At 37.4% G+C, this 18,751-nt stretch overlaps 2 protein-coding genes across 2 annotated transcripts in view; both read left to right on the top strand.

Annotated features, from left to right (window-relative positions):
- Positions 1-323: 323 nt before the first annotated feature.
- Positions 324-4,250, top strand: rbp3 (retinol binding protein 3). The gene is made up of 4 exons (XM_055177179.2): positions 324-1,608; positions 1,973-2,163; positions 2,239-2,381; positions 3,175-4,250. Exons 1-4 carry the CDS (start codon positions 433-435, stop codon positions 3,498-3,500), a joined length of 1,836 nt encoding a protein of 611 aa, XP_055033154.2. The 5' UTR covers positions 324-432; the 3' UTR covers positions 3,501-4,250.
- Positions 4,251-7,052: 2,802 nt separating this feature from the next.
- The window catches only part of antxr1c (ANTXR cell adhesion molecule 1c), a 36,384-nt gene continuing 24,685 nt past the window's right edge, over positions 7,053-18,751 (top strand). The window contains exons 1-3 of the mRNA XM_073866571.1: positions 7,053-7,724; positions 15,303-15,374; positions 18,331-18,402. Of these exons, the coding sequence (XP_073722672.1) occupies positions 7,579-7,724; positions 15,303-15,374; positions 18,331-18,402 (290 nt within the window). The 5' untranslated portion in view covers positions 7,053-7,578. The remainder of the gene's footprint in view (positions 7,725-15,302; positions 15,375-18,330; positions 18,403-18,751) is intronic.

Here is an 18,751-nt window from a genome sequence, read left to right as displayed (position 1 = left end):
AATGAAACATTTTGTATCAATGCATTCTTTGACACCTTTAAATAATTTAACTTATTCGTTAACAAACAAAAAAGTTATTTTGTCAACTAATATTTTTAGATTGAATTACTTTAAAATTTAAGGGCTATCAGGTAACTTACATTTTAAGTGGAACCAACTTTTTTTACAATAGGCTGTATTCATTTCATGACATGCATTGGGTCAACATTTTGGTCATGTAACATGCATTTTTAGCTTGTTATTGTCTTACTGAAGAACTTTGGGTAATGAGATTAGGGAAATGAGATTAATGAGAAGGTTTTATTGTAAGGAAAAGCCTCTTATGCATGTGTTATCAGAAACCTGCCCGTGGGAGCAGTCTCAGTTAACAAACCTCTCTGCAGGAGGAGAGTTCGGCTGTGTATTAGAAGTTGTTATCAGAAACTGAGCAAAATGACTCAAGCTGCAGTCCTACTAGCATCAGTGCTGATCTTCAGCAATGTAGCTCACTCTACTTTCTCCCCCACACTTATAGTGGACATGGCAAAAATCCTCATGGACAACTACTGCACACCAGAAAAACTTGCGGGCATGGAACAGATAATCGATGCTGCCAGCAGTAACACAGAAATTCTCAGCATCTCAGATCCCGCCACCCTCGCCAGTGTTTTAACCGTGGGGGTGAAAAACACAATAGGTGACTCCAGAGTGAAAGTCACATATGAGCCTGAATATGTACCTGCAGTACCTCCACCCGTGCCTGACATCCCACCTGAGCACCTGGCAGCCATGATCAAAGCAACGGTTAAAGTCGAGGTCCTTGATGACAACATTGCCTACCTGAAGATTCAGCACATCATCGGAGAGGAGATGGCTCAGAAGGTTGGACCCCTTTTGTTGGAATACATCTGGGACAAAGTCCTCCCTACCTCTGCCATGATATTGGACTTCCGCTCCGCAATCAGTGGTGAGCTATCTGGAATTCCATACATTGTGTCCTACTACACAGACGCTGAACCTTTAATACACATCGACTCCGTGTACGATCGACCCTCCGACATCACCACAGAGCTCTGGTCCATGCCCACTCTATTGGGAAAGAGATACGGAACCTCCAAACCTTTGATCATTCTGACCAGCAAAAATACTCTTGGGGTTGCAGAGGATGTGGCTTACTGCCTTAAAAACCTTAAAAGGGCCACTATCGTTGGTGAAAACACGGCAGGAGGAACGGTGAAAACGGACAAAATCAAGGTGGGTGACAGTGACTTCTACGTGTCTGTGCCAGTTGCTAAATCTGTCAACCCTATCACTGGCAAGAGCTGGGAGATTTACGGAGTGGCACCGGATGTCGAAGTCACCGCAGAAGACGCACTTGACACCGCAATCGCGATAATTAAACTTCGTGCAGAAATCCCAGGGTTGGTTCAGGCCGCAGCTACGCTTGTCGCAGACAACTATGCATTTCCAAACGTCGGGGCTCATTTAGCTGAGAAGTTGGTGGCCAGCGAATATAACCTGATCTCTAGAAAAGATGAACTGAAAACAAAGCTCTCAGCTGATCTCCTGAAATTTTCAGGGGACAAGTGCCTGAAGATCACCAGTAACATCCCTGCACTACCACCAATGGTAAGATGTCTGATAAGATGTAGGATGTCATAAAATACTCATTTAGAATGAAGTGAGAATATATGTGGTACACTGTTGGAAACAAATGGTCAAAATGAGCAACCCAATTGTCACTGGGACAGTACCCTTTGAATCAGATACAGAATTATACATTTAATACTAATACATACCTTGTTATTAATATGTATCCTTGAGGTACTAATAAGCTTTCTGTGGTACCAATATCTACTTCTGAGGTACTAATATGAACTCTTTAGCTACAAAGCTGTACTTGTTTAAAGGGTACCGCCTGATTGACAGCTGAGGTACATTTCTTTTTGCATGTTGGCTCAATTCTAAACAAACCTTGCTTGTTTATTCTCAGAATCCCACACCAGAAATGTTCATCGAGCTTGTGAAAGTTTCATTCCACACTGATGTGTTTGAAAACAACATTGGTTACCTTCGCTTTGACATGTTCGGAGATTTCGAGCATGTTGCTGCCATTGCTCAGATCATTGTGGAGCATGTCTGGAACAAAGTCATTGACACAGATGCGCTCATCATCGATCTGAGGTGAATATATTGCATTTGGCGTTTAATTCGATTGTCCGTGAATTGAATCCCTAATCATTCTTAATGTTTTTTAAGGAACAACGTTGGTGGGTCCACTTCTTCCATTGCTGGATTTTGCTCGTACTTCTTTGATAGCGACAAGCAGATTGTGCTTGACCGGCTGTATGACAGACCCTCGAATACCACAACAGATCTCCTAACTCTTACGAAACTCACCGGTACTGTATTTTTAACTATGTTTAACCTTGTTTGATCTCTTCAGTGTTGGGGGTAATGCATTACAAGTAACTTGCATTACGTAATAATATTACTTTTCTGAAGTAACGAGTAAAGTAACGCATTACTTTCTAAATGTACAAATGAATACTTGAGTTACTTTTTTTAAAAAGTAATGTGAGTTACTTTTCAGTTTAATAAATTTGATTTAAAAAGACAATAATGAACTGAATTAAACTGAACGCAATCACGTAGAATTATGCACTCTATGCGTGTGCGCCTGAGCGTGAACAGTTTAAGTCAGAAACAGAGATTGCAGGCCAGAGCTGGACATTTTTGCAATGAAAATATGCAATTTCTGAATGCAGAACTTCTCAGTCATAAAAAAAACACACGCAAGGCCTGAAAGAGATCCACCCTCAGCCAAGTAAGAAAAAGTAACGCAAAAGTACCTTAAAAGTAACGCAAGTATTACTTTCCATGAAAAGTAACTAAGTAACGCAATTAGTTACTTTTTTGGGGAGTAACTTATTGTAATGCATTACTTTTAAAAGTAACTTTCCCCAACACTGGATCTCTTCCTAAATTTTTTAGTGTCTTCAGTTTAGGTATAAAAGCTTTTACTGGGCTGTAGCTACAGTTTCAAAAAGTACACATTTGCACGAAAGAAGCTCACATTGGTACAGAGATCTGTACCGTCCCAGTGACAGCATTTGTACCTTTTTTCTGGCAGTGTATTTAATGTTGGTAGTAATAAGTAATCGATAATATAGTTAACAACTCTACTCTGCCTAGGCAGGAGATACGGTAGCAAAAAAAGCCTATTGGTCCTCACCAGCAGTGCGACCGCTGGCGCGGCTGAGGAGTTTGTCTTTATCATGAAGAGGTTGGGACGTGCGATGATTATCGGCGAGCCAACACGTGGAGGATGTCACCCTCCGGAAACCTTTCGTGTCGGTGAGAGCGATATCTTCCTGTCTATGCCAATCACTCATTCGGACACTTCTCAAGGCCCTTCCTGGGAGGGGGCTGGCATTGCCCCTCACATTCCAGTTCCCGCCGATGCTGCCCTCGACACAGCAAAGGATATCCTTAACAAGCATTTTTCCGGGCAGAAGTAAGTTTATTATCTGTGACCAGTATGGATGCCAAATGATTAAGGATGTGCTATTTAGTGGGATTAAATTTTATAGAGGGGCTGTTTAACCTGCAGTAGATCATGATGATAATGTTTAAAAAGCTACAACTAAGCCATCTGTTTGTAGTTTTTAAGATATACACAGCAAAAGCAGCAGTGTTGGATTAGCACTGCTGGTGTATATATGGGGACCACCAGGTCTGGTGTTACTCATATAAACACCAGCAGTGTACATTTAACACTGCTAATTTTGCTGTGTATATATTCTCTATTGTTTCTTTCTTTCTTTTTTGTGTGTATTTCTTACTTATCCAATCCTAAGCAAACCAGAATGTGCAGTAAAAATGGTCTCTCCTGAACATTAATGGAGGATGCAGGTTGTTATCACAGAAATAAGCCCTGACAGTATGATCAGGACCCGACACGAAGGTGTGACACTGAAGGGGCTTATTAATGAAAACAACTTTACATTATCCTGCTTGTTACATGGCTATTTATCTCATAAGAAGCATTAAAAATGTATTTGAAATATTTTATTTGCTCACTTTTAATGAATACAGACCTAATTGGGTACTTTGTTTACTAGTTTTCTTTGTATGCATACATTTCTTTTGCCATAAAACTACAATGAGAATTATGAATGACTGTAATTATGAATCACATTTTCTGGACATTTTTGGACCTGGGTTGTATTGAAACAAAACGATATTAAATAAAAATCAAGACCAGAAAAGTACTAATTGTTTTCAGTTTTTTTTTAGCAAAAAAATAGATTTTTAGAATAAAATGTTTTCTTACAACTGAGCTAAAATGAGATTAACATGCAGAACATAAACCAGTTCCAGATGTAGCTGAAAACCTCACAGTACCTCAACTTTACCTCAAAGATCACTCAGTGAACAGAAAAAACACAAACCCACTCAGTAAAAACATTTTCAGTTGCATTTTAAAATGACAATAACATGACAGTTCTTCACAATAAAGATATTTCACAATGGTGGATGTGATTGAATAATCGTTGAAGTCGGTTTAAGTAAGGAATAATTGACGACGGGCCATTGAATTATTCTAAAAAAAAAAAAATATGCACACCCAAGGTGGTAATGTGGCGTGGTAGCGTAATTCAAAGGACCGGAGTCCATTATTTCTCATACCACGGTTAAATAAATATTTCTCTAGTGGTTATTTTAAGACATTTGACAGGTAAGGTGTGCGGTTTACAAAAAAAATCAACACCTATGGATCCTTTCTCAGCCAATAAGAATAAAGCATTCAACAGTCCCATTGTATAAACTGTTGAAATTGTATTGGTATGTTTTTATATTATTTATTATTGTATGTAGTGGGCTTGCTTTGACATGTGAATTTCCCTTTGGGGACTAATAAAGTCAATCAATTAGTCAATTCACACTGGTCCACACATCCACTACCATTAAATGAGGTACAGTCCTATTTAGTTGCTAAAGGCACTAAAGAGGAATGGAGATAGGCTACTCCCTCTTTTAAAATGTTTGGTCTGTCAGTCACTGCAATCTGAGCTGATCCACATCTCTAGGCTCTATGAACCAACAGCGCCCCACTCTGCAGGTCCTAGAATAACACCCTGAATAAGTAGTATGTTTAGTGTAAGAGTGAGACACCTATACAAGCCTTGTGTGTTTCTCAAACGCAAGGACGTACCCTAGGGAGGTTGTTCCCTTCCTTGGACTGTACTTCAAGGTTAGAGTCCTCCATAACTTTATATGCTAGAATGAGACGGTCTAATAAGTGTCCATGGCAACATAATAATGGTTCCCTCCCTCGTGGTCGTCAGGAACATTTTTAGAGAGTATTTGAAAATAATGCAATGTATTACCACAAAAAGTTATTAGACCATTAATTCAGTACTGTGAATGAAAATCATATATCAACTGTTTGTGGTCTACCAGTTCTTTATAAAATAAAATTTCATGAGAATGGACATACACAGTGACCAGTCATTTACTTTTGCAGCTGGCACACAAGCAAGGAGCAGATCTTTAGCCTATGTGACGGAGCTCAGCCCGGCCCAATTTAAACCCTGCATATTTGTAAGTGGTCCTCATTTGTAACACTGATTTGTTCGGAGGGCTGTGACCGTACAGGATTTTTTCTTATCGCGGTAAAGAAGCAACAGAATCACGCGGTTATGCAGTTAACATCACAAAAACCCATGCCATTCATTTGTCTGCGGGGCAGATAAATGAATACATCTCTATCTTTTTTCAATGCATGCACTTAATCTTTGTACAGAGCATCTTGAATGTGCTAGCATTTATCCTAGCCCCATTCATTACTAAGGATCCAAACAGGGATGAATTTAGAAGCCACCAAACACTCGCCACATTTTATTTTGTGCCACCATACTTACTCATGTAACTACTCATGTAAGAGTCTTTAAATAGAGAAAACAAGTGTTTGGTGGCTTCTAAATTCATCCCTGTTTGGATCCTAAGGAATGAATAGGCTAAGCTAAATGCTAACACATTCACAACACGCTGTACAAAGATTAAGTGCACGAATTGAATAAAAGATAGGAATGTATTAATTCATCTAAGCTGAGGTAAGAACATAGTAAAATATTGAAAAACAGTGGTGTTTCCCTTTAAACCAAACAAACACATTGTATTATACCAAATACACACAAAATAACATTGTTTTTAGAAACAAAATAGGTGCTCTTTAATAATTTCATTATTTCCTGTCTAATTTACTGCAGCATCATCCTTAGTGGATCTTATTTCACACCAGAACAGAACAGAGTGCCCACCTGGCAATTGGTTGTTTTGTACCAGATTAACTCATGCATCTTTAGTCATTGTTACTTGTCTCTGGATCAAGGAAATGTTTTTGACACAGAAATTCAATGTTGATCTATTTGATCATGTTGTTGTGATCTACTTGCTGATCTGTTATATTTGTTTAAAATTGGCATTTTCCTGTTTTTGCATGTAAAGGAAAGTGCTGTGTAAATAAAATTGTAGTGATTAATTTTAAACCACTCTGCTTTTGGTGTGAACACCCACTATGGGTGCAAAAATGCGTTTTTGATTAATTGTCCTGTGTTATGCTCGTATACTCTGTACTGTGGGTGAGTCTGCCCACTGCTGGTGAAGGGAGGAATTGAATACAGCTCATATCAACACCTACTGTACTGTAGGCTACATAAACTTTAATTTAATTAATAATAGATCAATAAATTAAATAGAAACAAAAAAATCATGTCTAATGTATGGCACGTTGGCTACTTCAAGAAAATAATATTAATGTGCTAGAGAAGATTTAGTAAAGTCACATAATCTTAAAAACATCCTTCAAATTATTATAATATATTTTAATATATATTTTTTTTAAGTTGTAGAAGTTTCTGCTTTTTATTTACGAATAAATGTATACATATTAGCAGCCAGTCATATGGACAATAAAATAGTGCAAAAACATATATTTTGCATTTTCAACAAGGGAGGAAACCTTAAAGGAGAAGAAAAACTGCCCCCCTTTCTTCATTACGGGGTAGAAATATGACACCAGCTGCTCTTCTGCCAGCTCCGAGCTCGTGCTTCTTTCCAAACGACTCCGTGATCATTTGCATTACATATCAAGCAACTGGAAAATACATATTTCATTTTTACAAGTGGATTCCTTGCATAAACAACTGATCAAAAACAAATTTGCTGTGTGTGTGTATGCAGAAATCGGCGTGTGTTTTATACCTAAACATTTTTGCATTTGTGGTCAGTTTGAGAACGTTTGGTTGAATTTTTCCTAGTCATCAGTTTTCGTAAAGAAAATTGGGAATTGTTTAAACCGAAACCGGCTTTCAAAGGGGAGCGCGTAAAGTTCACGTTTGGAGTTACAGTACGCGTTACGCGTTTTCTTGCTGATGTGAGTAAGGACTGCGTCAACATCCGCAAAAACTCTTCTTCTTTGTGTGCATCCTTTCCTCCGGATCTCAGCAAAGTCTCCCTTTAAAGCTTCATATTTGGGATAATGTGAATGGCCGTTTGCTACATCGAGGATTGATCATTTTGCAACAGGAAAGGATGGCAAGTTTCACAGCAAAACTGTGTCTTTGCGTACTTTTCTTTGGACTTTTGCTGTTCACGTTTCGCTCTGCCAACGCTGAAGAAGATGCGGAGGAGGAGAGATCTTGTCAGGGCGCTTTTGACTTGTATTTTGTCCTTGACAAGTCAGTAACTATTACAGTATAACCGAATCATTTTGCTCATTGTTTTGTTAACAAAGAAACACACATCTCTCTCTCTCTCTCTCTCTCTCTCTCTCTCTCTCTCTGCCATTACAAACATCAAGGAAAGTTATATCTGTACTCTATTTGAAACTGTCAGTCAGTGCATTTGAAAGGCAACTTGATCTGTGACTCCAAATGTTAGGGATGCTTTTGTGGTCTGTGGGCCTGATGTTTTCCACACTGAAAGATACTGCCTGAATAAAGTAGGCCAGTACATTTCCATTCACATTCTTAAACTTATTCTCACACATTTCACCAAACCAAAACAGATATTCACCAGACGTCCATTTTTTGGCATCACTTCACTGGGTTCAATAAGAGTTCAAGAGAGTACAGGAGACAATACTACGCTTACATATACTATACTACAATAATACACTTCATATAATACACAAAGCACTACCAACAGTTTGCAGGAGTCAGCAAGTTAGCTTTTTACTGAAATCTTTGTTAAACCTATAGCTTCAACAACACATTATTTGGGCACAGTGTGTGTGTAATGATAACCAGAGGGGTAGATGTTGAGTCTGCTGAATAAGCAGTTAGGATGGTCGCAATTCCAGTCCTTTGTGGTTTTCTTTTCCTGTCTTTTTGTATCCTTAAGGGATACCTTTTGTTTAACAGGTCCAGTAAAACAACTTCCTTTTTACACAACATGTTCCTGGCTGTCTAACTGCTCATTCATTTGTATTAAAAATAGGCTATATATGTTTTTCACTATAGTGCATATATGTGAGCTATACAAAACAACACTGCTGCTTATAAGCTAATGTTTTTGTGTTTTTTAAGTCTTATGACTACACTCACATGGACAGGAATAGGTTATTCAACCTTCTGTGGAGAGTAGTTTCTCATATGTTTTTGTTTAGTTTGTTATTTTGAGGGGGGATGTTTTTGTCCATCTATTGTAATAGACCTACCCCCATATTGCTTAACTTTGGAATGGAATGAGATGTTTTATATCTGACACGGAAGCCGACTGAATAGATTGTGTGAGAATAACTTGTTATGGATACTAAATGCATGCCCGTGTCTGTCTGCCATTGATCCTAGGCCATCATCCACCCGGTTCTCTCATGATGGCATTCTTTCAGGAAGACATAGCCAACCTTTTCCTCACCACATTGGAAAAATTGACATTTAGTAAAATCGCATGCACACGAACATCTGCAAACGTCTCGGAACATTACAAGCCTTCTATTTCCGCCATTTGAAGACTGCATGTGCATGCAGTTTTTTAAATCATTGTGCCATTACTAGAAAGCAGTTTTGTAGGCCTGTGTGTTTTCGCAGTTGAAAAGATGTTTTATGAAAACATCTGTATTGCACAAGACTGTTTGGCTCAAGGTGCACCATTAAAGGACTTCATGAGAAGGAGATTTCCTGGAGTTGGGCTCTGGATCTTGGCATGTTTAAACTATGCAAGTTTATTGTTCTGTCATCCATTGGTCTCTGGAACAACTGAAAGTTTAATTTCGAGCTCAAGGTTTAAGCAGTTTCTAATTTACAACATATACAGTAATGTTAAAGTAAACAGTGATTCACTGGTCCTTAAAAAATCATTGAATGAAGTGAAGAACAACATCTTTATTCATGACTATTGACAATGATGCACCGATACAAAATTTATTTGCCAATAATACTGATATTCGATTAATAAAAATGACATCTACCGATACTGATAGTTTTGCTTTTCACTCATTGTTTCAAAGTATTATGTTGTGAAATCTTAAAAGTGCACAACATACAAACTGCAACTCTGTTGTCAACCCATTTAAAGAATCACACAGGATCATATTGTGTTGACCCAAGGACAACATTTTTGTAAATAAAACCTAAACCACCCGAACCATAACGGAACCCTAAAATCAGAGGGAAATGATAAGTGAAAAACAAAAGCAGCTAATACAGGTTGTAAGCTTAACCTTAAAATAAACTATAAACTTTTTTTTAAAAATCTGAACATAATGTTACCCTGAGAACATCAACCACTTAGAAAAATCAGAGGGGCCATATTTATCCGTCCCTTTTGATTTTCAGCAGTTTTTTAAACAATTGACCGATCTCTGATGATGGGATAAAACTTTTATCCACCAATACCGAATACCAAATTGGCCAACGCTGATGGAAAAATACACTGACCACTTTCATTTTCGAAATGCGCACTTCTAGTAACTCTTTCTTTTAAGCTAAATTTACTGTATCACATGAATCATTGAGGAAAATCCCAAATGTAGAAAATTGGATAGACAACTTGCATAAATGAATCAAAGGTCCAGACATGTAATGTCACAAATCAACTTCAAGATAGCCTATGAAACCAGGCATCATTGCTTTCACTTCCGCTTTATTGTGTGACCCAAAGATTTTTGGAGATGTTTGCGGTCCCTGGAAATACTCTTGTGATTTTTGAATGATCAAATTCTTGTGATTTTGTGTTAGAGGTTTTTTTCACTCTGTATCGCTCAGACCACTTGACTCTTGGGATTTGCAACCTGTTGTGTAATTTGTTTTTATCGTATTTGCCTGCAAGGGATGTCTGGACATCAAAACACTTGATGATGGTCGGATATAAACTGTTTTCGTGACTACACTACAACACTGTGTTATTCGTAGTTTTGGTTCCAGTAAGTTTTGTTTAACTTTAGATAACCCAGGCATTAAGTCATTAGTTTTGAAGCAGCCAAAATAACAGCTGTAGAGTTCCAATGAATCCCAAATGTCAAGTCCCTCTCGACAATGGAGTTTCTCCATTAATGCTCACAATTCCAACTTTAAAGCTTCTGGAATAGTTTTAAGAGACATGCATTCCTGGTTAAATGTTATCACACGCCACAAATCTGTTTTCTGGAGACTAAACTGCTAGAAGGTTTTCTCAGGACATAAAATGTATTCAGCTTTGCAAAGTGCTTGTGTTCTCAGACTGGCACGGAAATAAAGAAAAGGGACACGATTGAGAAATTTGGAAGCATGGCGACATTTCCCAGCTCAGGCCTGAAGCTGAAAGTAGGTTAGTGGTTTTATGAGTGCACATCTCAATGCCCACTTAACTGAGATGGAGTGCAGCCATTTGTCCTTGGATGGGGTGGTTCTTACATATATTGCATGATTTTATCATTGCGATGCATTTTTCTTGAGATGTGAGAGGTGAAGCATGTTAAAGGCGTTTGTGGGATTTCTTGCAAAAATACTTTTACTGAAATAAAATGTTTGCCCACTCATAGCTCTGTTTATATGCACTTGCTGTCTCAGAATCAAGGAATTATGCAAATAAGTAATGCAACAACAAAATCAGCAAGCGACAAATCCGATTTGTGAGTGACAGGTTGTTGAGGATGCTGTAGACTACTGTAATCTTGTGGTAAAGATCATTTCACCATTGCAATGCAAGCTTCTGAATCATGTCTTAAAAGTGAGCTCAGCTGCACCACTCGTCTGGAAATATGCCCTGTTAGCGTGTTTGGTAATTATCTGCTGCCGTGTTACAAACTGTAGACAAACATTTCCTTTAAAAACAATCCTGGTTACCGCTAGATTCCCGTGGGCAGTAATAACAATGATTATTGCAAATATTTCTGAGTTTTGTGCAGAAGATGCAATTTATTTTCAGGTATGTAATAGCTGACCCACAAATGAAAATTCCCTCATCATTTACTCACCCTCATGTTGTGTTTATTTCTTTGTTTTACTGAACACAAAAGAAGAAGATATTTTGAAAAATGTTTGTAGCCAAGCAGATTTGGGAGACCATTGATTCCATAGTAGGAAAATATAATACTGTGGAAGTCAATGGTGCTCCAGATCTGTTTGGTTACAAACATTTTTCAAAAAATCCTCCATAAACCATTTCTTAGCGGCTAAGACATGTTCTAACAGAAGTCAAAGTTCAAGATCAACATGCATTTGGTTTTTGTAAACAAAGAATGGCATATAGAAATAGGTTTCATCGGACGCATGCATGTTGCCGTGGTTACGCGCCTGGTCTGAAGTTAACTTCTGGTCTGTATTTATTTATCGGTCTGGCTAGTGACTAAACTGACCTCTGGAACAAATACCTTGTGGAAATGAAAATGTTTCGGTTTCCAAAAGACGATGGGAGATTGCGAGCATGGATCTCTGCTGTATGGATTTGGCAGCCAGGCAAGAATTCAAGGATCTGTAGTTAACATTGGATACACAGAATTGTTCAGTGTAATGGTTGATACGCTTTAGTATCACTTGAACTTGGGTTACTTTTACTGGCTATTTATTTAGCTTGTTATCAGAAATAATCTTCTAGAAGCATTCTGTTGTTATTGATTATATGTGGAAGTCTACCAGAAGTTAAGTTTGGCCCACGACAGCTGTTTGTTTATGTTGTTGCCGCTGAAACCATATATATGTTTATATATACACTCACCTAAAGGATTATTAGGAACACCTGTTCAATTTCTCATTAATGCAATTATTTAAACAACCAATCACATGGCAGTTGCAGTTGAACTACAAACTGAATGTCAGAATGGGAAAGAAAGGTGATTTAAGCAATTTTGAGCGTGGCATGGTTGTTGGTGCCAGACAGGCCGGTCTGAGTATTTCACAATCTGCTCAGTTACTGGGATTTTCACGCACAACCATTTGCAGGGTTTACAAAGAATGGTGTGAAAAGAGAAAAACATCCAGTATGCGGCTGTCCTGTGGGTGAAAATGCCTTGTTGATTTTAGAGGTCAGAGGTGAATGAGCTGACTGATTCAAGCTGATAGAAGAGCAACTTTGACTGAAATAACCACTCATTACAACCAAGGTTTTTGGCGTAAACAGAATGAGAACATGGATCCATCATGCCTTGTTATCACTGTGCAGGCTGGTGGTGGTGGTGTAATGGTGTGGGGGATGTTTTCTTAGCACACTTTAGGCCCCTTTGTGCCAATTGGGCATTGTTTAAATGCCACAGCCTACCTGAGCATTGTTTCTGACAATTTCCATCCCCTTAAGATCACCAAGTACTCATCCTCTGATGGCTACTTCCAGCAGGATAATGCACCATGTCACAAAGCTCAAATCATTTCAAATTGGTTTCTTGAACATGACAATGAGTTCACTGTATGGTGGAACGGGAGCTTCGTGCTCTGGATGTGCATCCCACAAATCTCCGTCAACTGCAAGATGCTATCCTATCAATATGGGCCAACATTTCTAAAGAATGCTTTCAGCACCTTATTGAATCAATGCCACGTAGAATTAAGGCAGTTCTGATGGCAAAAGGGGGTCAAACACAGTATTAGTGTTCCTTTAGGTGAGTGTATGTATAGTACATTAGGGCTGCACTATTAATCGAAAAACGAATCAGGATTACAACAATTACATAATCGCTAAAAGTCTAAAAGGGGATAATTGACACGATTTTTTAAGATGTCAAATACATCTTTGGAGAAGTTTTAGTTCAAAATATCATATAGATAATTTATTATAGCAAGTTAAAATGGCCACTTTCTATGTATAGCAAAAATGTGCCATTTTGGGTGTGTTCTTTAAAATGCAAATGAGCTGATCTCTGCACTAAATGGCAGTGCCTTGTTTGGATAGTGCAGATTAAGGGGCAGTATTATCCCCTTCTGACATCACAAGGGGAGCCAAATTTCAATTACCTATTTTTCACATGCTTGCAGATTTTCATGGTATGTCCCCTTTAATTTCTGCTCATTTTTATGCGTTAAATGGCACCTTTCACGATGGGTCATTGTGCTCAGATGAACCTGGGTTATCAGTTTCACGCGGGCGTTATCTGTAAATAGCAAACCTTAGGATCAGAATCAAGCGTTCCAGAGCGCAGTGTAATAATTAATTTATCACATTTTAACACTTGTGTTGTAGATTACTAGTAAATCAGATGCAGGGTTTTCCACAGAAATACTGTGCACACACATGGCACAACCATTCAGTGCATCCAGCCCATATTAATGCTGTTTAGAAACACTGTAGAATTTAACATTGGAACATTGAGACTTGTTCTGCTAAACTGCTTTCAGCCTAGAAGTTGTTTGAGTTCCCAAATGAGCAGTACTGTAGAAACAGCACTGTCAGGGAAATGTCATAATAATCTTACCATGTCCCAGCCATTACAACGGGATAAAGAAGTTTGCATTTGTAATGCTAACTTAAGCTTAAACCTTCAGTCACCTTTTCTGGTTCTTGCGGTACTGTAGACCGACTTTGAACATAATCATTTACATTTTCAGAACTTCTTTAATCTGCATTGTCGACAGGTAACTACAGTTGACAGCATGGAGAAGTTTTATTGGTGACGCTTTGGTTTCTGGTTTGGGATCTGTTTGGGATTTGTTCAGGATTTCCATTGAGTGACTACAGTACTTCTAAAGTAGAAGAGACCTTTAAGAGCAACACACTTTTCCAATTATCTTTCCTCTAAGAGAGAGCCTTGCTGTCTTGGCTCTTGTTTCATCCAACCACAACGACTGTCACATGTTTGAACATATATGCAGTTGTGTGAGCATAGAAAACATACAATTAGAGACGCATGACGACATCACTCTTTTGCTGCGAATATGGTTGATATTCAGAGATTGAAATCCTGCTGTAAGACATTATATGGACCGTATATGGTTTAGTATAACCCATTAAAATGAGATCAAAGAGGGGCACCACAACATATTTCATCAAGGATCTCACTTGAGAATAGACCGCTTCCTTTTCCAACGCTGTTTGCACAGGTGAGAAAACTGCAAGCTAGGCACCAATCCCATGACTGCTGTTACCTCAAGAAAGTCCTGCTTCCAACACAAACAGAATTTATTGTGATGTTAAAAAATGTAAAGTTGAACTGTGGCAAGGCCTTAACGTGACCTGAGTATTCATGCCAGATTCACATCGACCAAACTCTGGTTTGCCGTTTCACAGAATTCCGGCTACACGCCGGCCCGTCTTCGTTGAACGCGTTATGAAAACATCTTCCTCCCACGTCGTTCCAAAAAGAGGTTTTTGGGAATATCCATCACTCCACATTGGAATTAAACAAAGCCATTGGCCTGCACGAGTAGCAAAAACATCTTTTCAAGATAAAATCTTCAGATTAACCAGACGTCGTTTTACCAACAGCAATACATTTTATCCAGTTGAGTTGTTCCTTTGAAACACTTGTCAAACAAAAAAGAGATCAATGGAGGCATCGGTCAATGTTATGTCTATAGCTAAACCAGTTGCATAAGCATCATGCGACAGACCCGCTTTAGTTAAAACTGACTCACAGACCACTAGACTCAATTCTCTCGCTACCCATTTGTCACCCAGCCTTAATGAATTAGTCAAGGTTGCCTCTTTGGGACTGAAACGGAAATGAGCAGCGTCACACAGCGTTTACAGCTGTGCCTCAGGGGAAGAAAGAGACTAAATGAGATGGGTTTGCTTTTGCTCTTTCCGGAATTACTGCTAATGAATTAGCCACACCATTGTATTGATCTCTTTAAGGGTATGAAAGAAGGAACTGGTGTTTATTAATCATATTACCTTTTTCTTCGCAGGTCAGGCAGTGTCAAGCACCACTGGCATGAGATTTACTCTTTTGTTGAACATTTGGCTGAGAAGTTCACAAGGTACAAAAACACTGAATGGAGAAAAACACCGCATTGAATCACACTTAATGGCATGTTGTGTAAGATTTCTGATGTATAGTGGCTCCAAAAGTAGTTACATTTAAAGGTATAGTTCACCCAAAAATGAAATTTCTGTCATCATTTACTCACCCTCAAGTTGTTCTGAACCTGTATAAATTTCATAAAAAAGGAAAATATTTTGAGCAATGTTTGTAACCAAACTACAAAGAAATATATTTTTAATCAAGCAGTTTTGGAGCACCATTGACTTTCATTGTATTTTTTCTACTATAGTAGAAGTCAATGGTGCTCCAAAACTGCTTGATTAAAAATTTATTTCTTAGTATTCAGCAGAACAAAACTATTTTTACAGGTTTGGAACAACTTGAGGATGAGTAAATGTTGACAGAATTTTAATTTTTAGGTGAAGTATTTCTGATGTCTTTACACTACTGGTGTACTTTGGAATTATTACTCATTCTTTATTTATAGTTTCTCCATTACAGAATATCTAGTCTGAGCTCTTATTAGCTGCTTTTTCTTCAGTATTCAGTCATGAATAAGTCATAAGTCATATATCTATACAATATTTTTGTCTACAAATGTAATTTCAAGCATTTAAACATCACATTAAGATTTCAAAGATCATGGGAAACATTTCAGTCAAGTGTTTCCAAACTTTTGACCATAAATGCATCTCATTGTATTGATTACAAAATATCAAACCAAGTCAGTAGGATTTGCCAGCACATTATGGTACTGTATATGTTTTTCCCAGAACTTTCTTTAGCTTTTAAAAGTGACATAGACTGTATTTATCTAGGCATAGATGAATAATAAGAGCTCAGTATATGGTAATGACATATCATGAGCCTCAAACGCGTTTGTTTCCTCCTTCTTATGTAAACCTTGTGCATGCAACAGACCACTGGAAAACAGACCAATCTCAACATACAGTAACACCAACTGTGACGTTACAGTCAAGATGTATGCCCCAATATTAAATTACACATTAACTCTTTCCCCGCCATTGACAAATTAACTCGTCAATTAAGAGAAAACGCTTCCCCACCAATGATGAGTTTTTCCGGCAATCCGTGTTTCCGCTATTATCCACCATGTGGGGCTCTTACCCAACTTATAAAACCCGGAAGCAACCCAAACTCTGTTCAAACTCTGTGTATGTTTTGATCATCACTCTGAATCTGATCTCTATCATGCAATTATCTTATACATTTTGTATTTTTTAAGAAACCTACCCATATTTGAGAGATGATAAAAATAACAAATCAAGATAGGATGAATTTTTTTTTGGAAGCAGAGGGTCTGTTCTTTCATTTGATATATTTTATGTTTATATATTTAAAGAAGAACGTTTTAAAAACACTGGCAGGGTAAGAGTTAAATTTAGTACAATGTTTCAATGCTAAAAACAAAATTGTGACTGCTGAGTTAGCGTTATATGCTAGTTAATGTTATATGCTAACATTTAGGCGGAGGTTTTACTATTGACGTTAACTGAGATTTAAGTTTTTTAGGTCCATACTGAAAGAAAACACAAATAAACTTAATACTCAGAAACGTCTATTTCTAATCTCCAGACAATTGTTAATTCTGAAATAAAACTTTCCGCTGAGTTAAGCAGATCTTACTTGTCTCTGTCGTCATCATTTCAAATTTGTTTACAAGACAAATGCTCTTGTTATGTTTAATATAAAGTTTACATTGTGTTGTAAAAATTATGAAATTATCTTCATATGTGCTTAATTTATCACGAGAACATGCTATAATATATAACACTATAAACAATAATATATGTAAAAAATTCTTGACATGCACATTATCTGGTTCATGTCGGTCCAATTTAATTCAGAGGACTCATGGGTTTGGTGTATTCATTTTCATTGTAAGCCTTTAAAAAGTAATTATTTTACATGCAATTTTGTAGTATAGCTTAAATTCTCTTATATCTTCTAAAAACATTTAAAATCATTCCGCAGAATTCCGCATTTTTCCAAAAAATTTCCATACAAAAAGCAAAAAAAGTCAGCAGATTCCGTCTGGCCCTGTTAATAACTCTTTCAAATAAGCTAATAATAGACCATTTCATTCTGATGGCAAATCCTAGGGTTGTAAATGGACGTGTATAGTTTTTGCACTTAACAAAAAGCCACGTACCTTTTATGTAAATATCAGAGAACAATTTAACAAATTATTTCAATTCATTCTTTGGCCCCTTTAAAGTCGTCATGAAATTGAAATTAAAAACTTTGGAAAATTTGTAATATTATGGTATTTCTTTTACAAATTACTTATCTGTGAGCTTCATTATTTAAAAAAATAATGTGCCCTCATAATCTTTAAACAAAAATGCTAATCTCCTTCCCTCCTCGAAATGATCTCTCTATACTTCCGGTTAAGACGAATGGCTTAAGAACGGGTCCGGGAAAAGATTGCAGCGGTTAGCAACATAACTCAACTTCCAATGATCCAGTCAGTTCTTAATGGACGAATTCAATTCCAGCCGTACCATTTAACTTGCATATACGTCACAATGGGAAAAATATGGCAATCGCTACTTCCGTTTCATGACGACTTTAACAAGCTGATCCCAAAGTGGCTTTAGTGGATGAAATCCATTCCCCTAAAGTTCACACAGGTGTTCAAGCAGAGTAACAACATGCAGGTGTATTTGATCACTTTAATAGCTGACATAATTAAATTTGACAACCAAAAAGTGACACCTAACAAAATAATTTGTGTAATGTTTTGCTTGAAAATTTTGTTTGTGCTGTTTTCTGAATACATGCCACTCTGTTTAATATTTTATTACATAATCCAAAAATATTATTTTTTAAGTGTGACCTACCTTTAAAAAACAGTGTGTCACAGATGATCATGTCATATTATGATTAAGTTAAAGTTTAACCATTACTGATTTTTCATCCTCTCACAGCCCAATGCTGCGAATGTCCTTTATTGTGTTCTCAAGCAGAGGAACCACAATCATGAAACTCACTGAAAACAGGTGCAGTGACATCACACTTTCTTTTCACTACAGTAGTTGCACGTTTATCATTTGTGACCCAGTCTGTGAAACCCAGCTAAAGTCATTTCATTTGTGATGCGTTGTTTATTAAATCATTTTACGTCAGTGGTTCCCAAATTGGGGGCCGTGGTTGCCTTGGGCCCCCAGTTTTATGAAATTTTATAAAACACATTAATTTATCCTAACTTCTGTGTATTTAAAAAAAAAACTGAAAAATAAGGCTACTAACCAACAGCACTAAATTATATAATATTATATGTTTAAATCAAATTCTAAGTTTGAAATTGTTTTATGTCATGAATTTTCTTTGGGGGCCGAGCAGGGATGC

Source organism: Misgurnus anguillicaudatus, chromosome 4 (genome assembly GCF_027580225.2).
Source record: "Misgurnus anguillicaudatus chromosome 4, ASM2758022v2, whole genome shotgun sequence".
Lineage (NCBI taxonomy): Eukaryota > Metazoa > Chordata > Actinopteri > Cypriniformes > Cobitidae > Misgurnus > Misgurnus anguillicaudatus.
Note: the sequence above shows the minus strand (reverse complement) of the source record. Positions and strands in the feature narration are given on the sequence as shown.

What these genes read in the sequence shown, in the direction of transcription:
- rbp3 (XM_055177179.2), top strand. Translation starts at nt 433, where the DNA reads ATGACTCAAGCTGCAGTCCTACTAGCATCAGTGCTGATCTTCAGCAAT. An exon ending in GCGCTCATCATCGATCTGAG is followed by an intron (nt 2,164 to 2,238) that starts GTGAATATATTG and finishes ATGTTTTTTAAG; the next exon opens with GAACAACGTTGGTGGGTCCA. An exon ending in AACTCTTACGAAACTCACCG is followed by an intron (nt 2,382 to 3,174) that starts GTACTGTATTTT and finishes TACTCTGCCTAG; the next exon opens with GCAGGAGATACGGTAGCAAA.